General features: G+C 42.1%; 1 protein-coding gene across 3 annotated transcripts in view; it reads right to left on the bottom strand.

Moving 5' to 3' along the window:
* LOC115107543 (pleckstrin homology domain-containing family G member 3) overlaps window positions 1–14,597 on the bottom strand; it is a 119,466-nt gene that overhangs the window by 61,527 nt on the left and 43,342 nt on the right. For 2 of the 3 annotated variants that reach the window (XM_029630937.2, XM_029630940.2), the window contains exon 1: window positions 2,152–2,272. The exons of the other annotated variant lie outside the window; for it this stretch is intronic. In XM_029630937.2, the coding sequence (XP_029486797.2) occupies window positions 2,152–2,257 (106 nt within the window). In that variant the 5' untranslated portion in view covers window positions 2,258–2,272. Of the gene's footprint in view, window positions 1–2,151; window positions 2,273–14,597 lie in introns of those variants that run through there. 3 annotated transcript variants of the gene reach the window in all.

Raw genomic sequence — 14,597 nt, 5'->3', positions numbered from 1 at the left:
ACAGTAGCACTCTCAAAGCTGTACAAAAAAATAGTCTGCAAACATGCAAACACCGGCCACGAACAACGTATTTACGACGTAATAAAGCATAATTTGTTCGACTGCAACTTCTGGGGTACCTAGCTAGCACCAATTTAACCAGCCTGAAAACAAATGACCAGTAGAAACTGCAGTCATTTTCATTATTCTTAGCAATGATTTAGGAATCCTTGTGAGTAAGTATTAGCTAGGTTGCCAGTGGTTGTTCGCCTCTTGAAATAGAACTTCAGTTCATGAAAATAAATAGCTAGCCAGCTACTTAACCCTGTTGCCCAAAGCTATGATCAGAAGCAGCCAGCAGCCAGCTTCATCAGGTTAGTGAGGCTTGACCGGACCGGGTTATGTGTTGTGAAGCTAGCCACAATAAGGATTAGGCACAATAGTGGAATTTGCAGTTTGCCTTCAAAATAAAAGTACGTCATTGACAGTGATGCAAATGAATACAAATAGTAGAATTATGCCACACTTTTATTTTGAAAAGTTCACTATTGTGGCTAGCTTCACAAAGATGGGTCCGACCACCATTAATCAAATAAGAACTGTCTTCTGAATGAGGGTTATTTTAGATGACACCGAGCTATATAGTTAACTAGCTAACTATAGCTACTGAAACTAGCTATGTTTTTGGGGGAAGAACATTGTTTGCATCCATGAGCAAGCTAGCTTTTTTTATGACCAGCACTGTAGGTGTGCGAGACAACTTTACCAGCATCATAGCATAAGTATCGATGAATCGTGACATATGAAATACGAGTGAGTGTAATCAATGTGTAATTATTACGTAAAAAATTTATGAACACATTAAATTATTATTTGACATGCAGTCATATTCAAGTCCTGATTGGTCAACAAACTTATTTGACATATCAAATAGCGTTATTTGACGTGTATCTTTTTTGGGCACGCAAAGACCCAAACGGAGTTCCATAGAAATCCTGGTCGAGAATGAAACTGAACAACGAAACAGCACAGCAAGTAAGTGAAAGAAATACGTTTTCATTATGTTTTTCTGGTAATGGGGACATATGTAAATGACAACCAAATAACTTTTTGGTCAGTGTGGTGTGTGTGCATGTAATCTTTATTTAACTAGGCAAGTCAGTTAAGAACAAATTCTTATTTACAGTGACGGCCCGGACGATGCTGGGCCAATTGTGCGTCCCCCTATGGGACTCCCAATCACGGCCGGATGTGATACAGCCTGAATTTAAACCAGGGACTGTAGTGACGCCTCATGCACAGATGCAGTGCCTTAGAAACCTACGTCCATGTGTGCGTTAACTATTTAACTGCACAAGAAGGCTTAAAAATGTTAAATATCGGTATTGTTTTGGCAAGGAAAATATCGGTATTGGCCAAAAATGTCATGTCAGTGCACCACTAATACCAAGACTTACTAAAAACATCTAGAGCCAGTTACCCAGACTCTGCCCAACTCCGCCTAGTCCTGAACTAAAAAGCATGAAAGTGCTTCTTAATCCAAGACTAGTCTGTGTTCGAGTGGAAGAAAATTTAGAGTATGAAATTGAGTAACGGGAAATCATATCTGTGATGAAGATGAGCCGACAGGAAGATCACAGGACAAACTCAAAAGAGACTGACTTTTCTGTTAGTATGAAGGACACAACGTTCCCACGGGAGTGTCAAGCATCAGGATCCATTCTCCTCATGGGTGTTTACCATTAACGCTCAATTAAATCATTGTTAAATCATCCATTCGTGACAAGAGTGCATGATTAGCATTAGCATGTTTTCCCCTATTAGACTGCTCTGCAATGCAGTAGATCAGCCTTTGTAGCTTTTACATCCAGTTTCCACAATAGTCTTATTATTCTATGATCCATTCCTGTCTTGGGAGTCAATGGTTAGCGTCGTCACACTATAACCTCATTGTCAGATCACCATTGCACAATAATCATTCATCTACATTATAAGCGGGTATGTTATGTCATTAGCAAATCTTCTGCATGCCAAATCAGATTAATTGATTGTAATACGTGGAGACGGATCATACAGAAAACCAAAGATTGATTTGTTGGTATTTTTTTTAAATTAAGTTTGATTGAGCTTTTCTTTCTAGCATGCAAAAAAAAAATATATACATGGACATACCCACTAACCAGTCCGGAGACAGTTCTGTAATATATTTGTACAGGACTGAGCCTGTGTTTCTACCTGGGGGGGAGGAATAGACAGAGACATTCAAACATAGAGTCATGCCAAAATATATAACTGTAGAGTTCATCAGCACTTAGCAAATCAGTAAGCCTAATGTACAAAAAGGATATAGTATTACATTGGTACACATACCCCTATCAAACATGGAGCAACTTGTGACTATCGGTTAGCAGAGTAACACTTAATAAACTCTTACAGCAGCAGCAATAGCAGAGTGAAGAGATGAGTGTACAGAGAAGAAAAGGTGGGCCTCACTCCCTCTCCCTCGCTATGCTTAACTCTCCCATTGACTCGTTAAACCCCCTGGTCAAGGTCAGGCCTTGTTGTAGGAGCGAAGTCCAGCACTGATACAATTCCCTTTTTCCGGTGCATTCTCCTAGTCCTAGGGCGCACACTTTGAAAGAAAACATTTTCAAACCGGTAACGTCCGTCTCCAGCCAGCCAGTCAGCCTTAAGAGGCAGTGGCTGGACTTTCACCTACACACAAACACAGCCGTTGGTTGAAGTACTACCAGTATGGAGCCACACAGACATTCAAATACACAGGGTTCACACACATTTAGGACCTGTCCCCACTACGAGAGGAAGGAGAGTGTGAGGAGCGGATTGGCGAAAGAGATTTCATATTACATCCTTAAGGCTGGCAAAGCCTCATTCTTGGTCTGCAGCTCAAATTGACCGTAAATATCACAGTAGTCACTAGCCAATAAGCACAAACTATTCAACAACAACATTTATTCTAAAACATAAATAATGCAACAAAACCATATTACACGATTGAATAATGCAACAATCCACAAGCATGTGCAGACAATTAAAAAGGTTATTTTATCGTCCATACACATTCAATTAGCAAGCAAACAACATGCTTCACGATCAAGTAACGTTAGCATATGAATGAATGTTTCCACCTCCTATACGAATATAACAGTACAAAAAAAGTTAGCATCCAGCATCTTTCAATACAGTATTATAATTTAGGCTACACAGCTAGGTAACGTTAGCTAGCTAGCTAAACAAAACCATTTCTGCGTCTTCACAAACACGCTAGCTATAGCTGAATGCTGACGTTTATCTGAACCATAGCTATATAGGAGCTCCTATAGGCTTACACTAGCTACCATATTAAAGTGAGCCTGGAACAAACCAAGCATCATTTGATCAATATCATGGATGTCATTATATGAGGTAAAATCAAATGGGGGGGGGTTGCTTCTTGCCCAGACCTCAGTTCCTTAGTGCTATGGACGCTCATTCCCGCCACCGCAAACAACTAAAACGTTGATAATATCTAAAAATGTTGAGATAGTAACTCAAAATTGAGATCGTAGAACATACATATATATAGGATATGGTTCTTAATTTGTAACATTATGTGGAGATTTTGTTCTATTTATCCACGTTGCAAAGATTAGCACAGTAGGGACGCCAGCAAATGTGTGGCAAGCTCGCATTTGTCCCCCCCAAAAAATTGACACAAAAGCGTTGAAGAGGGACAAAGTACTGTTGATTAGACTGATTTACCTCATGACTTGTTACCTCATGCACAATGAATCTGTCCTTCAGTCTGATCAACTGTAGCCTTCCGATAACCACAGCTGCAGGCAGCCTAAAGAAGCCTATGCCCTATTGTATATTCCCCTCTGGCCAGGGGAAACCAAGCGGTAACATGTATTCATGCCTAAGCTATGTATATATGGCCTAAAATACATCTATTTATTTGTCTTAAGAGAAAATGTGAATGTGATGGAATTTGGTTTATACTCAAACTTTGGGTGGCTAGGCTACCTAGACCTTAATAAAATAAAAATGAACCAAATAGTGATGACATACTGTGGGAGTAACGTTTTAACTACAGATGCAAAGACCTACACAACGCAACCCTGCATAAAGCAAGCTAAACCCGGTTAGTTCTATTGTCTAATTGCAGTTGTTGTTTTAGTGGGTTTTGTAAACCCACATGACCTGATTAGAAAGAACGGGTCAAATCACAGCCCGTATTAAAACTGTTTTACTATGCCATAACCTACAACTAGTGTCCAGAGTTTTACCTGGTTAGGTTAGCCTACCTAGGTCACACTTTGTGCCCCAGGAAAACACTCCTTTGGAGACAATGCTACAAATGAAGAAACACGTCCAATAAGTATGATCTACTATCTCAACATTTTTGTATTTTGAGATACTATTTAAAAAGTGCAAGATACTATATATTTGTTTTACTATATTACTGGTGGAAAAGGCTTCCTTCCATACAGTGCAGTCAAGAAAATAATCTAAATAAACACTTGAGATTTATAGCTATGTCGACAATTTCAGCCTGTCCGACAATTTCAGAATGTAACAGGCTGTTACATAGTGACTTTCAATGATTAATAAGGAGTCAATCAATGTGTGCATACACGCAAAGGAGACATACTGTACATATAGTGTAGAATGAAACCGTAGAATTAAATACTAACGTGTACGAAGGCACTCAAACCTATCCACACTATGAATCAAAATGAAGTCATTTCTCCATGCACACAGACATACATCTCAAAGCAGACAGTCTCAGGCATGTGGTGACATCTTTGAACTAGTATTTACAAATATAAATCACAGGCTAGTAGAAATACAAATCTTACTCCTGTAAACCCTATTCATGTAGACGGGCATGGAGGGAGAATAAACCAACCCATGTTCAGCATTTTCATGGTGAATGATTCTTTCACCTGGAGGGGGGGGGTCCAGGCTTTCTAAGAAATCCAGCGACGACTCCCCTAATACCAGTTGGGATACAACTGTAAACAATCATTATGATTCATATAAATCCTAAAATCAAATAACCTCTGCACCGTTGAAATATAAGTGCCTTCTTTGCGAAGTGGAGCACATCTGGAAAAGGTTCCCCGACCACCGCTGTGCCGTGAACACACAAATCAACCAGCAGGCGCTTATAAAGCCACGGGACTTAACCGCCTCTCCGGAGACAGACTGCCATGGATACCGGCTTTGGTCCCATGGATACCGGCTTTGGTCCTATGGATACCGGCTTCGGTCCCATAGATACAGGCTTTGGCGTCTGAAAACAGCCAACTGGCTTTCTCCAAAGCATCCCAGAGGTCCTGTCTCTTGGGCTTCCTATAAGTAGGGCGAAGCTGCAATATCATGCTGACAAGAAATTATGCAGACTCCATTGATTGCAGCAATCTTAGTGTTGGTGCTGATTCTTTAAAAAATAAATTCCATTATAGTGGAAGTGAATGGCGATCAGAACGAGTGGTGGGTGAAGAAAGATGAAGGTAGAACAAAGGTTCCCAGATTTTACGATTCTTTGCAATATGTCAACAAGCAGTATCAGGTTTTAAAATCTTGACCTCATAGCTTCCCCCCCCTAAAACAAAGTCATCCTTGGGAGCGTTGTCAGGGAATTAAGACTGAATGTGAACATGGTAAATATGAACAGAGAATACTACCATCCAACAATTTCCAGAGGTCGAGGACTCACCGAACCAACGGGTTAACTTGCGGTTGAATCCGTTCAGGAGCCTTCTTTCCTCCCAGGCGCTCCGGAGGGTGGCCATATCCATGCCCGGTCTGAGGGCGACCCCCCAGGTTTTGTCCTTGGACCGACCCAGAGTGCTCATGGCTCTCTCTTGCTTCCCACACACCGAGTGCACTGACCTGCTGGACTGACCCACTCCAGGCCACTTCATGGGGTACCAAACTTGAGTGCCAGGTCGTCTCAACAACACTTCTTAACCAGGTGCGGTCTTACACAAACCCATGGAGGTAAAAGTAGTGAGCAGTGTTCCCGGTGGGAGCTTCAGACATACTCCTCTACAGCTCCACAAGTGGAAGGCAACTGAGGAAGCCACCTGGTCTTGCCGCTCCCACAACACTCATACACACACGCCCATTTGAACCAGGGAGGGTGTTCGGTGTCAAACGCAAAGTATGGCCATAAGAGAAAGAGAGGAAGGGAGGTTGGAGGAAAGGGGGGGAGGGAGGTTGAAGGAAAGGAGGTTAGATTGTGATTGCAAGAATGCACAGCATGTAACGTTATCTCCCTTCCCAGCCTTGGCTTCCACAAGAGACTTGCCCCCCCCTCTCTCGTTCCACTTCTCCGCGGAGAGGAGTGGTTGCCTAGGGAGGCAGTGCCTCGGCTCTCAGAACAATAACACCCCGTGTCTGACGAATATTGCTGCACACAGAGAAACAGCATTGAATGAGAAACTTTTTTTTTTTTTTTAATGGTGTAGAAGTAGCTACATAGAATTAAATTAATTATATTTCTATCCTAATCAGCCAATGGGTGAGAAGAATTTGGCATCATAATGCTATTCTCAAACCAGGAGCAGACAGTGGTTGGTCTGAGCTCAGTCCCAGGTGAGATGACTGAGCCATGCCATATATAAACCTAGTGCATGACAACAATAAGATGAATGGAATGTAGAACATGAGAACCCTCCATTTACATTATATACAGTGACAACTGCAACTTTCATATAGGCCCATTGATAGGCCACTGAAGGTGGGCTTTCCTAATGGTTGCCGTGGTATCACCCAGGTCGGTGTGTTAGGTGAGTTTTCACCATCCAGTGTAATGTAAAGCTCTGGAAAAGCGCTGGATATCCTAGTCAGTTGCACAACTGAACGCATTCAACTGGAATTTGTCTTCCGCTTTTAAAATGTCATTTTGCCCTTGAGCAAGGCAGTTACACCGGAGAGCTGCGGTTGTTGTGGGTTGTTACTGTGCCGACTCATATCCTCACCTACCCCGTGGCGTGGCGCGTCACGGCAGAGATGTGGGCAGTGCGGTGGTGCCCACCTCTGTTATGAGTAACACATCCTTTCCAACCCCTGTTCTTTTTCAACACTAAGTTTTAGAAGACCATTCCCTTTTCTGTGTGTTGGGTCAGAGGAAGCCGTGGACTGAGTGCTCTTTCCCTACTGAACCTGTCGGTTTGAAGTCCGTTTTTCTCTCTGACCTATGAGCGGCTTTGAAGTGGCAGGGAATCCCTGGGAATGTCAAATGGCACAGGCTGAGCGTGGGCATGGGGGGGGGTTACTGCTTGATGTGTGTGAGTTTCACTCATTTGGTAAAGGCACACACACATAGCTTTACTCACCCCCCTCCCCCCACACACACCTCAAATACTGTCCTTCACTATCCACTCAGGCAGTTAATACCCAGTGTTTCCCTATACGACTAAAACTAGCCACATAACACCCTCCCTGGTTCATATGGTGTGTATACGACTGTTGTGGGAGTCCATGTGGCTTCCGCCGCTGCTAATTTGATCATTTTCGGGAGGGTAAAATGTTTTCAGTGTAAACCTAAACGATGAAAACTAGATTTAAAGTATGTAGAAAACATTATGGACCAATAGCTTTTTAAATAAGATCCTCTTTGAGAAGTAACAAATCTCATAAAAACTTGCCTGTCAGGGAGAATATACAATACCAAAAATGGCATGGTGCCCCGTTGATTTTGTTATAATGTTTGAGTCACTCTGATAGCATAAGAACGCCGCATAAGCCATGGCATAAAGTGTAGAACTGCAGGAAATTGGCTTTAAAACTGTAAAATGTTCTCTCCACACCATTGGCAAAAAGTGTAGAACTGCAGGAAATTAGCTTTAACCCTTTAGTCTCGTACCCGTATGTATACGGGTTGAAAATGGGCTAAACGGCTAAATTGGAAAGCCGAGGCTGTTCAGTAACATGTTATACAAGTCAGAGCTCTGGCTCTGCGATTCACAGCGCTGTATGGGTTTTGACTGAAAGCCGTTCTGAACTTTAGCTCCTCCCACAACAAAAAGTTCCCCCATCACTCCAACTAATTGGGCAACTTTTGGAAATGTTTTGTTGTCCAAGCGAGGGGAAATGCTGTTAATTAAGAGGACTATGTATTATGAAAAATGAGACTTTGAGGGTTATAACAAATACCACTTTGATGTCATACAAGCAAGCCAAACAGTCCAAATGTGCACTTCACTTTTCCATATCATAAAACTCATATACATTGATGATCACTATGTTGGTGACAAGGTGTCATACCCTGGAAAGAAGGAGTCAGTTTGCCTCGCACTCAAACCCTCGTCATCATTGTTTGTCTTAGGTTGCACCTACCCCACATTTCCAATGAATATTCTCATCATGCCCCTGAATGTATCCAAAGTATGTTCTGATTTTGTTATCAACAAATGGAGAGAAAAGTACAGTAAATATAGAAAAGGCACATAAAATCAACAGTGTAATGTTTGGATTCAGTCTCGTCAACTGTCCTTACCTTTATTAGACCAATTTTCCCATGCCATGGTTATGCATTTCATATTTATTCTGTAAGAAACTCCAAATGTAGCCCTATCCATATAAGCCCATTCCCACAAGTATAAAGGGTTAAAACAGTCAAATGTTGTCTCTGGCCATGCCTTGCCAGTAATACTTAACCAGTGGGAGCATTTAGGATTATTCTTAGATGGCATTGCTGAGAAGGGTAGATGACGTAAGTGCCCGTTGAAAGCCTAATTCATTCAAAGTGAACTTTGGAAATCAGATAAGTGACTCAAGAGAGCCCAAATGGTTCATCTTTAAAGGGCAATTCCGCCAATTTTCAACATTATATTCATTATCTTCCGCACCATACCGATGTCTACACAGGTGAAACTAGGCGATTCTATGATCGGTGGTTAAAAAGAGAAGGAAAGTCGTAAAAAAAAATGCTTCTCTGACATCACAGGGTAGGATTAAAAGAAAGAAAAACAGTGATTTTCAAAACCTACAACTAGTTTCTAGCTCGGGAGGGTATTTTCTACAACTAGTTTCTAGCTCGAGGGAGGGTATTTTCTACAACTAGTTTCTAGCTCGAGGGAGGGTATTTTCTACAACTAGTTTCTAGCTCGAGGGAGGGTATTTTCTACAACTAGTTTCTAGCTCGAGGGAGGGTATTTTCTACAACTAGTTTCTAGCTCGAGGGAGGGTATTTTCTACAACTAGTTTCTAGCTCGAGGGAGGATATTTTCTACAACTAGTTTCTAGCTCGAGGGAGGGTATTTTCTACAACTAGTTTCTAGCTCGAGGGAGGGTATTTTCTACAACTAGTTTCTAGCTAGGGAGGGTATTGTCTTGCTCCCCACGTCCTCGCGACTCTCGTAGTGTTTGAACATCACTTTTTAAAATGTTTGCATTTTTGATGTCATCTGGTAGAACATTTTTTACTTCATTTATTTTTCTACAAGACAGAACTGCACCGTTTTCACATATGTAGAAACCGGTATTGTGCTGGAGATGATATTAAGATGGCTGCCATTTAGCAAGCTCCGACCCAAGTTTGCTATTATGTGATTATTTTCTTGTTTATTTTTACTCTATTTTCACGAAAAGTATCCGTTATTATTTCTTACAACTGACAAGAACTCTTGAACATCAGATAGGCAGTAATAAACCCCAAATTCCAGCTTCTACTTCGACCCCTCGGTCCTGGGCTTTCTCTGTAATTCCGGGCTACCAAAGAAGAAAAACGCAGGCGTTACAGAGGCAAGAGAGGGGAGATCCTGTTGAGATTTAGGCAAAGGGAAAACCGGCCACCTCTTCCTTATATTCTACTGGCTAATAAACGTCACATGAAAAGATGGATGACCTCTGATCGTGGATTTGCTACCGATGGGACTATCGGAACTTCAATATTCTTTGCTTTTCAGAAACATGGTTCTCAGACAAGATACCATAACCTAGATAGTTTGTGTGTATGCATTGATATCTAGGCAACGCGTGCCATGATTATTATTTTTTATGTAGTTCTGTCCTTGAGCTGTTCTTGTCTAATGTAATCTTTATTTAACTAGGCAAGTCAGTTAAGAACACATTCTTATTTTCAATGACGGCCTAGGAACGGTGGGTTAAATGCCTTGTTCAGGGGCAGAACGACAGATTTGTACCTTGTCAGCTCAGGGATTCGAACTTGCAACCTTTAGGTTACTAGAGCAACGCTCTAACCACTAGGCTACCCTGCCGCCCCATATATATATATGGCGAGATTCAATCTTGCAACCTTACAGTTAACTAGTTCAACGCTCTAACCACCTGCCTCTCATTGCACTCCATGTGGAGCCTTCCTGTTAAGCGAATGCAGTAAGAAGCCAAGGTAAGTTGCTAGCTAACATTAAACGTATCCTATAAAATAAAAAAATTATAATGACTAGTTAACTACACATGGTTGATGATATTACTAGTTTATCTAGCATGTCTTGCGTTGCATATAATCGATGAGGTGCGTATTCGCGAAAAAGGACCGTCCTTGAATTTTACATAATTATGACTTAACATTGAAGGTTGTTCAATGTAACAGCAATATTTAGACTTAGGGATGCCACCCGTTAGATAAAATACGGAACGGTTCCGTATTTTACTGAAAGAATAAACATCTTGTTTTCGAGATGATAGGTCATTAATATGGTTGAATCTGGAAACTAAGGCTCGTATTTCTGTGTGTTATTGTGTTATAACTAAGTCTATGATTTGATAGAGCAGTCTGACTGAGCGGTGGTAGGCACCAGCAGGCTCGTAAGCATTATTTAAACAGCAATCTCGTGCGTTTTGCCAGCAGCACTTCACAATGCATCAAGTATTGCGCTGTTTATGCCTTCTAGCCTATCAACTCCCGAGATTAGGTTGGTGTAACCGATGTGAAATGGCTACCTAGTTAGCGGGGTGCGCGCTAATAGCGTTTCAAACGTCACTCGCTCTGAGACTTGGAGTGGTTGTTCCCCTTGCTCTGCATTGGTAACGCTGCTTCGAGGGTGGCTGTTGTCGATATGTTCCTGGTTCAAGCCCAGGTAGGAGCGAGGAGAGGGACGGAAGCTATACTGTTACACTGGCAATACTAAAGTGCCTATAAGAACATCCAATAGCCAAAGGTTATTGAAATACAAAATGGTATAGAGAGAAATAGTCCTATAATTCCTATAATAACTACAACCTAAAACGTCTTACCTGGGAATATTGAAGACTCATGTTAAAAGGAACCACCAGCTTTCATATGTTCTCATGTTCTGAGCAAGGAACTGAAACGTTAGCTTTCTTACGTGGCACATATTGCACTTTTACTTTCTCCTCCAACACTTTGTTTTTGCATTAAACCAAATTGAACATGTTTCATTATTTATTTGAGGCTAAATAGATTTTATTGATGTATTATATTAAGTTAAAATAAGTGTTCATTCAGTAGTTGTAATTGTCATTATTACAAATAAATAAAATAAAAATTCTGCCGATTAAATCGGTATTTTTTTGTCCTCCAATAATCGGTATTGAAAAATCATAAAAATCGGTCGACCTCTACTGTATACATTCCACCTGAAGACAATAATAACAAGCTGGTGCTTAACGAACTGTACAAGCAGAAGCTGAAACAGGAAGTACCGCAATTTTCTCTGTTGAGAAATGGTCACCAGAATCAGAGGTTATGCTACAGGACTGCTTTGCTAGCTCTGATTGGAATATGTTTAGAGACTCCACCAATAACATTGACGAGCTAACCACTTCCATCACCGGCTTCATTAGAAAATGCATTGCGATGTTATACCCACGGTGAGGGTTCGCTGCATCCCCAATCAAAAGCCCTGGATCAACACAGAGAGCCGGGCTACGGCACACAGAGCTATCGTCGACAACCCTGATCCTGCAGTCCATTACAGATTAAAGGAAGACCCAACCCTCATCTGCCCAACGATGTGTCTCTACCAGACGAACTCAATACATTTTATGCACGCTTTGACAACATCGAGCCGGGTGTGAGGGCCATCACCGACCATGAGGATTGGCTGAACTCGCTCTCCAAGGCTGACGTGAGAAGGGTCTTTAAAATCAGGTCAACACCCGCAAGGCCATGGGCCCCCCAACAGTATTCCAGGGTGTTCTCAGAGCATGCGCAAAACTGCTGGCAGGCATATTCAGTCATTTTCAACCTCTCCTTGTCCTCGTCTGTAATCCACAACTTAAGATGACCACAAGTATTTCTGTTTCTAAGAACTCTAAGGCTTCAGGCCACAATGACTACCCTGTAGGAATCGCTTCTGTAATCATGAAGTGATTTGAGAGGCTGGTTATGGCACACATCTCCATTATCCCAGACACCCTAGACCCACTCCAAATTACATACCGCCCCAACAGATCCATAGACGACTCAATCTCAATTGCTCTCCACACTTCACTCATCCAACTAGGTAAGAGGAATACCTATGTGAGAATGCTGTTCATTTACTACAGCTCAGCGTTCAAGACCATTGTCCCCCCCAAGCTCGTCACCAACCTTAGGACTCTGGGTCTGAACATCTCCATCTGCAACTGCATCCTGGACTTCCTGCCGGGCCAGACCCCAGGTGGTGTACTCCTTGTTCACCCACGACTGTGGCCACGCACGAATTAAACACAATTATCAAGTTCGCTGACGACACGACGGTTGTAGGCCTGATCACCAGCGACGCCGAGTCAGCATACAGGGAGGAGGTCAGTGTGGTGCCGGAACAGCAACCTCTCCCTCAACATCAGTAAGACCAAGGAGCTGACCGTGGACTACAAGAAAACGGGTGGTAAGCACGCTACCATCCACGTCGACTGGGTGGCAGCGGCAGATGGACAGCTTCAAGTTCCCCAGTGTCCAAATCACTAAAGACATAAAATGGTCCAAACACACACAGTCGTGAAGCCATGATTGTCTCTTCACCCTCAGGAGGTTGAAAAGGTTCAGCATGGACCCTCAAATCCCCAACAGGTTCTACAGCTGTACCATTGAGTAGAGCATATTGGACTGGCTGCATCACTGCTTGGTATGGCAATAGCAACACCCTCAATCTAACAGAATAGCCACACGGACTCTCTGTGTTCACCTCGTCTCTTTATTGACCTTTTATTTCAATCTTTGCACTCTACATACACTGTCACTCCAACACACACACACACACACTCTCTCCATTTTCTCACACATAATATGCACATACATTTATACCGACTCCACACACACCCACTCAAATACAAGCTGCTGCTACGCTGTTTTATCTTATATCCCTGTTGCCTCGTCCCCACAGTGTCCCTGTACATGTAAATATCTGGACTTAAATATTTCCTGCATGCTTATTTACTTAATATTTCCTATTCTTATTTTTCGTGTGTGTTTTTTTTCTAGTAATACATTGCTATTAATTATTGTATTGTTGTGGTAAGCAAGAAAGGCATTTCACTGTACTTGTGCATGTGATTTAAAACTTGGAACTTGATGATGAAAATGAAGTTGAAAAGTAGTGGAAACCTTTGGAGGCAACAGCGTTCGTTAGTATGTTATTCGAACATGGCCAATGAATAGACCTACAAAATAGATGCACTCACAAATGAAAATATATTTAAAAAAGACAAAACAGCATAAGCTTGTGTGCATACACATCACGATTTTCTCATCATACTGACTGACACATAGGAATTCTGAGTAGAGGAGGAATCTGCGTTTAAACTGCACCTGAATTTCTTGTCAACACCTATAGCTAAATTTAAAACCAGTATTGCCTGTCAACACCAATAGCTAAATTTAAAACCCGTATTTCCTGTCAACACCTATAGATATAATAAAAATCTGTATTCCCCATCAACACATATAGCTATAATTAAAACCTGACACGAAATGCATGAAAGGAAGCTAGGGTCGCAACATTCCTGGCAACTAACAAACTTCCCAGCTTCACCACCAATCCCATTTGGAGGACTCCCAGAATGAGGAGGGAATCCTCCAACTGAGGGATTTGGTGAAAGTCTCCAGAATTTGGCAACCCTGAAAAGGTAGACATTATAAGCCTGGAATAAAATGTTCTGGGAATGGAGTGTTCGCTACAGGTGTTGTGACAGACGAGACCAGAGGGGTGATGGGAGCTGGTTGATAGACAGCTACTTTGGAAGCAGGGAAAACATGGATTCTGACAAATGTATGCATCTATTGAGAAACAGTACAACAGTGCTGGTCCATACTGTACAGCAGTGGTCCCCAACCAGTTCCAGTTACTTTACCACCAACTGAATTTTGCTCTACCCAGAGCTCCTGAGTGGCGCAGCAATCAAAGGATACTGCATCTCAGCGCTAGAGGCGTCACTACAGACCCTGGTTCGATTCCAGACTATCACAAACGGCCGTGATTGGGAACCCTATAGGGCAGCGCACAATTGGCCCAACGTCGTCCGGGTTTGACCGGGTAGGCAGTCATTGTAAATAAGGATTTGTTCTTAACTGACTAGCCTAGTTAATAAAAGTTTAAATAAAATTTAAATTACCTCATGTACATTTCATCAGTAAGCCTATAGTCTCATGAGTCTTCTCATGTACCCCCTGTGGATAGGCCAAGTACCCCCAGGGT

Source organism: Oncorhynchus nerka, linkage group LG24 (genome assembly GCF_034236695.1).
Source record: "Oncorhynchus nerka isolate Pitt River linkage group LG24, Oner_Uvic_2.0, whole genome shotgun sequence".
Lineage (NCBI taxonomy): Eukaryota > Metazoa > Chordata > Actinopteri > Salmoniformes > Salmonidae > Oncorhynchus > Oncorhynchus nerka.
This window is presented reverse-complemented; position numbering and strand designations above follow the sequence as displayed.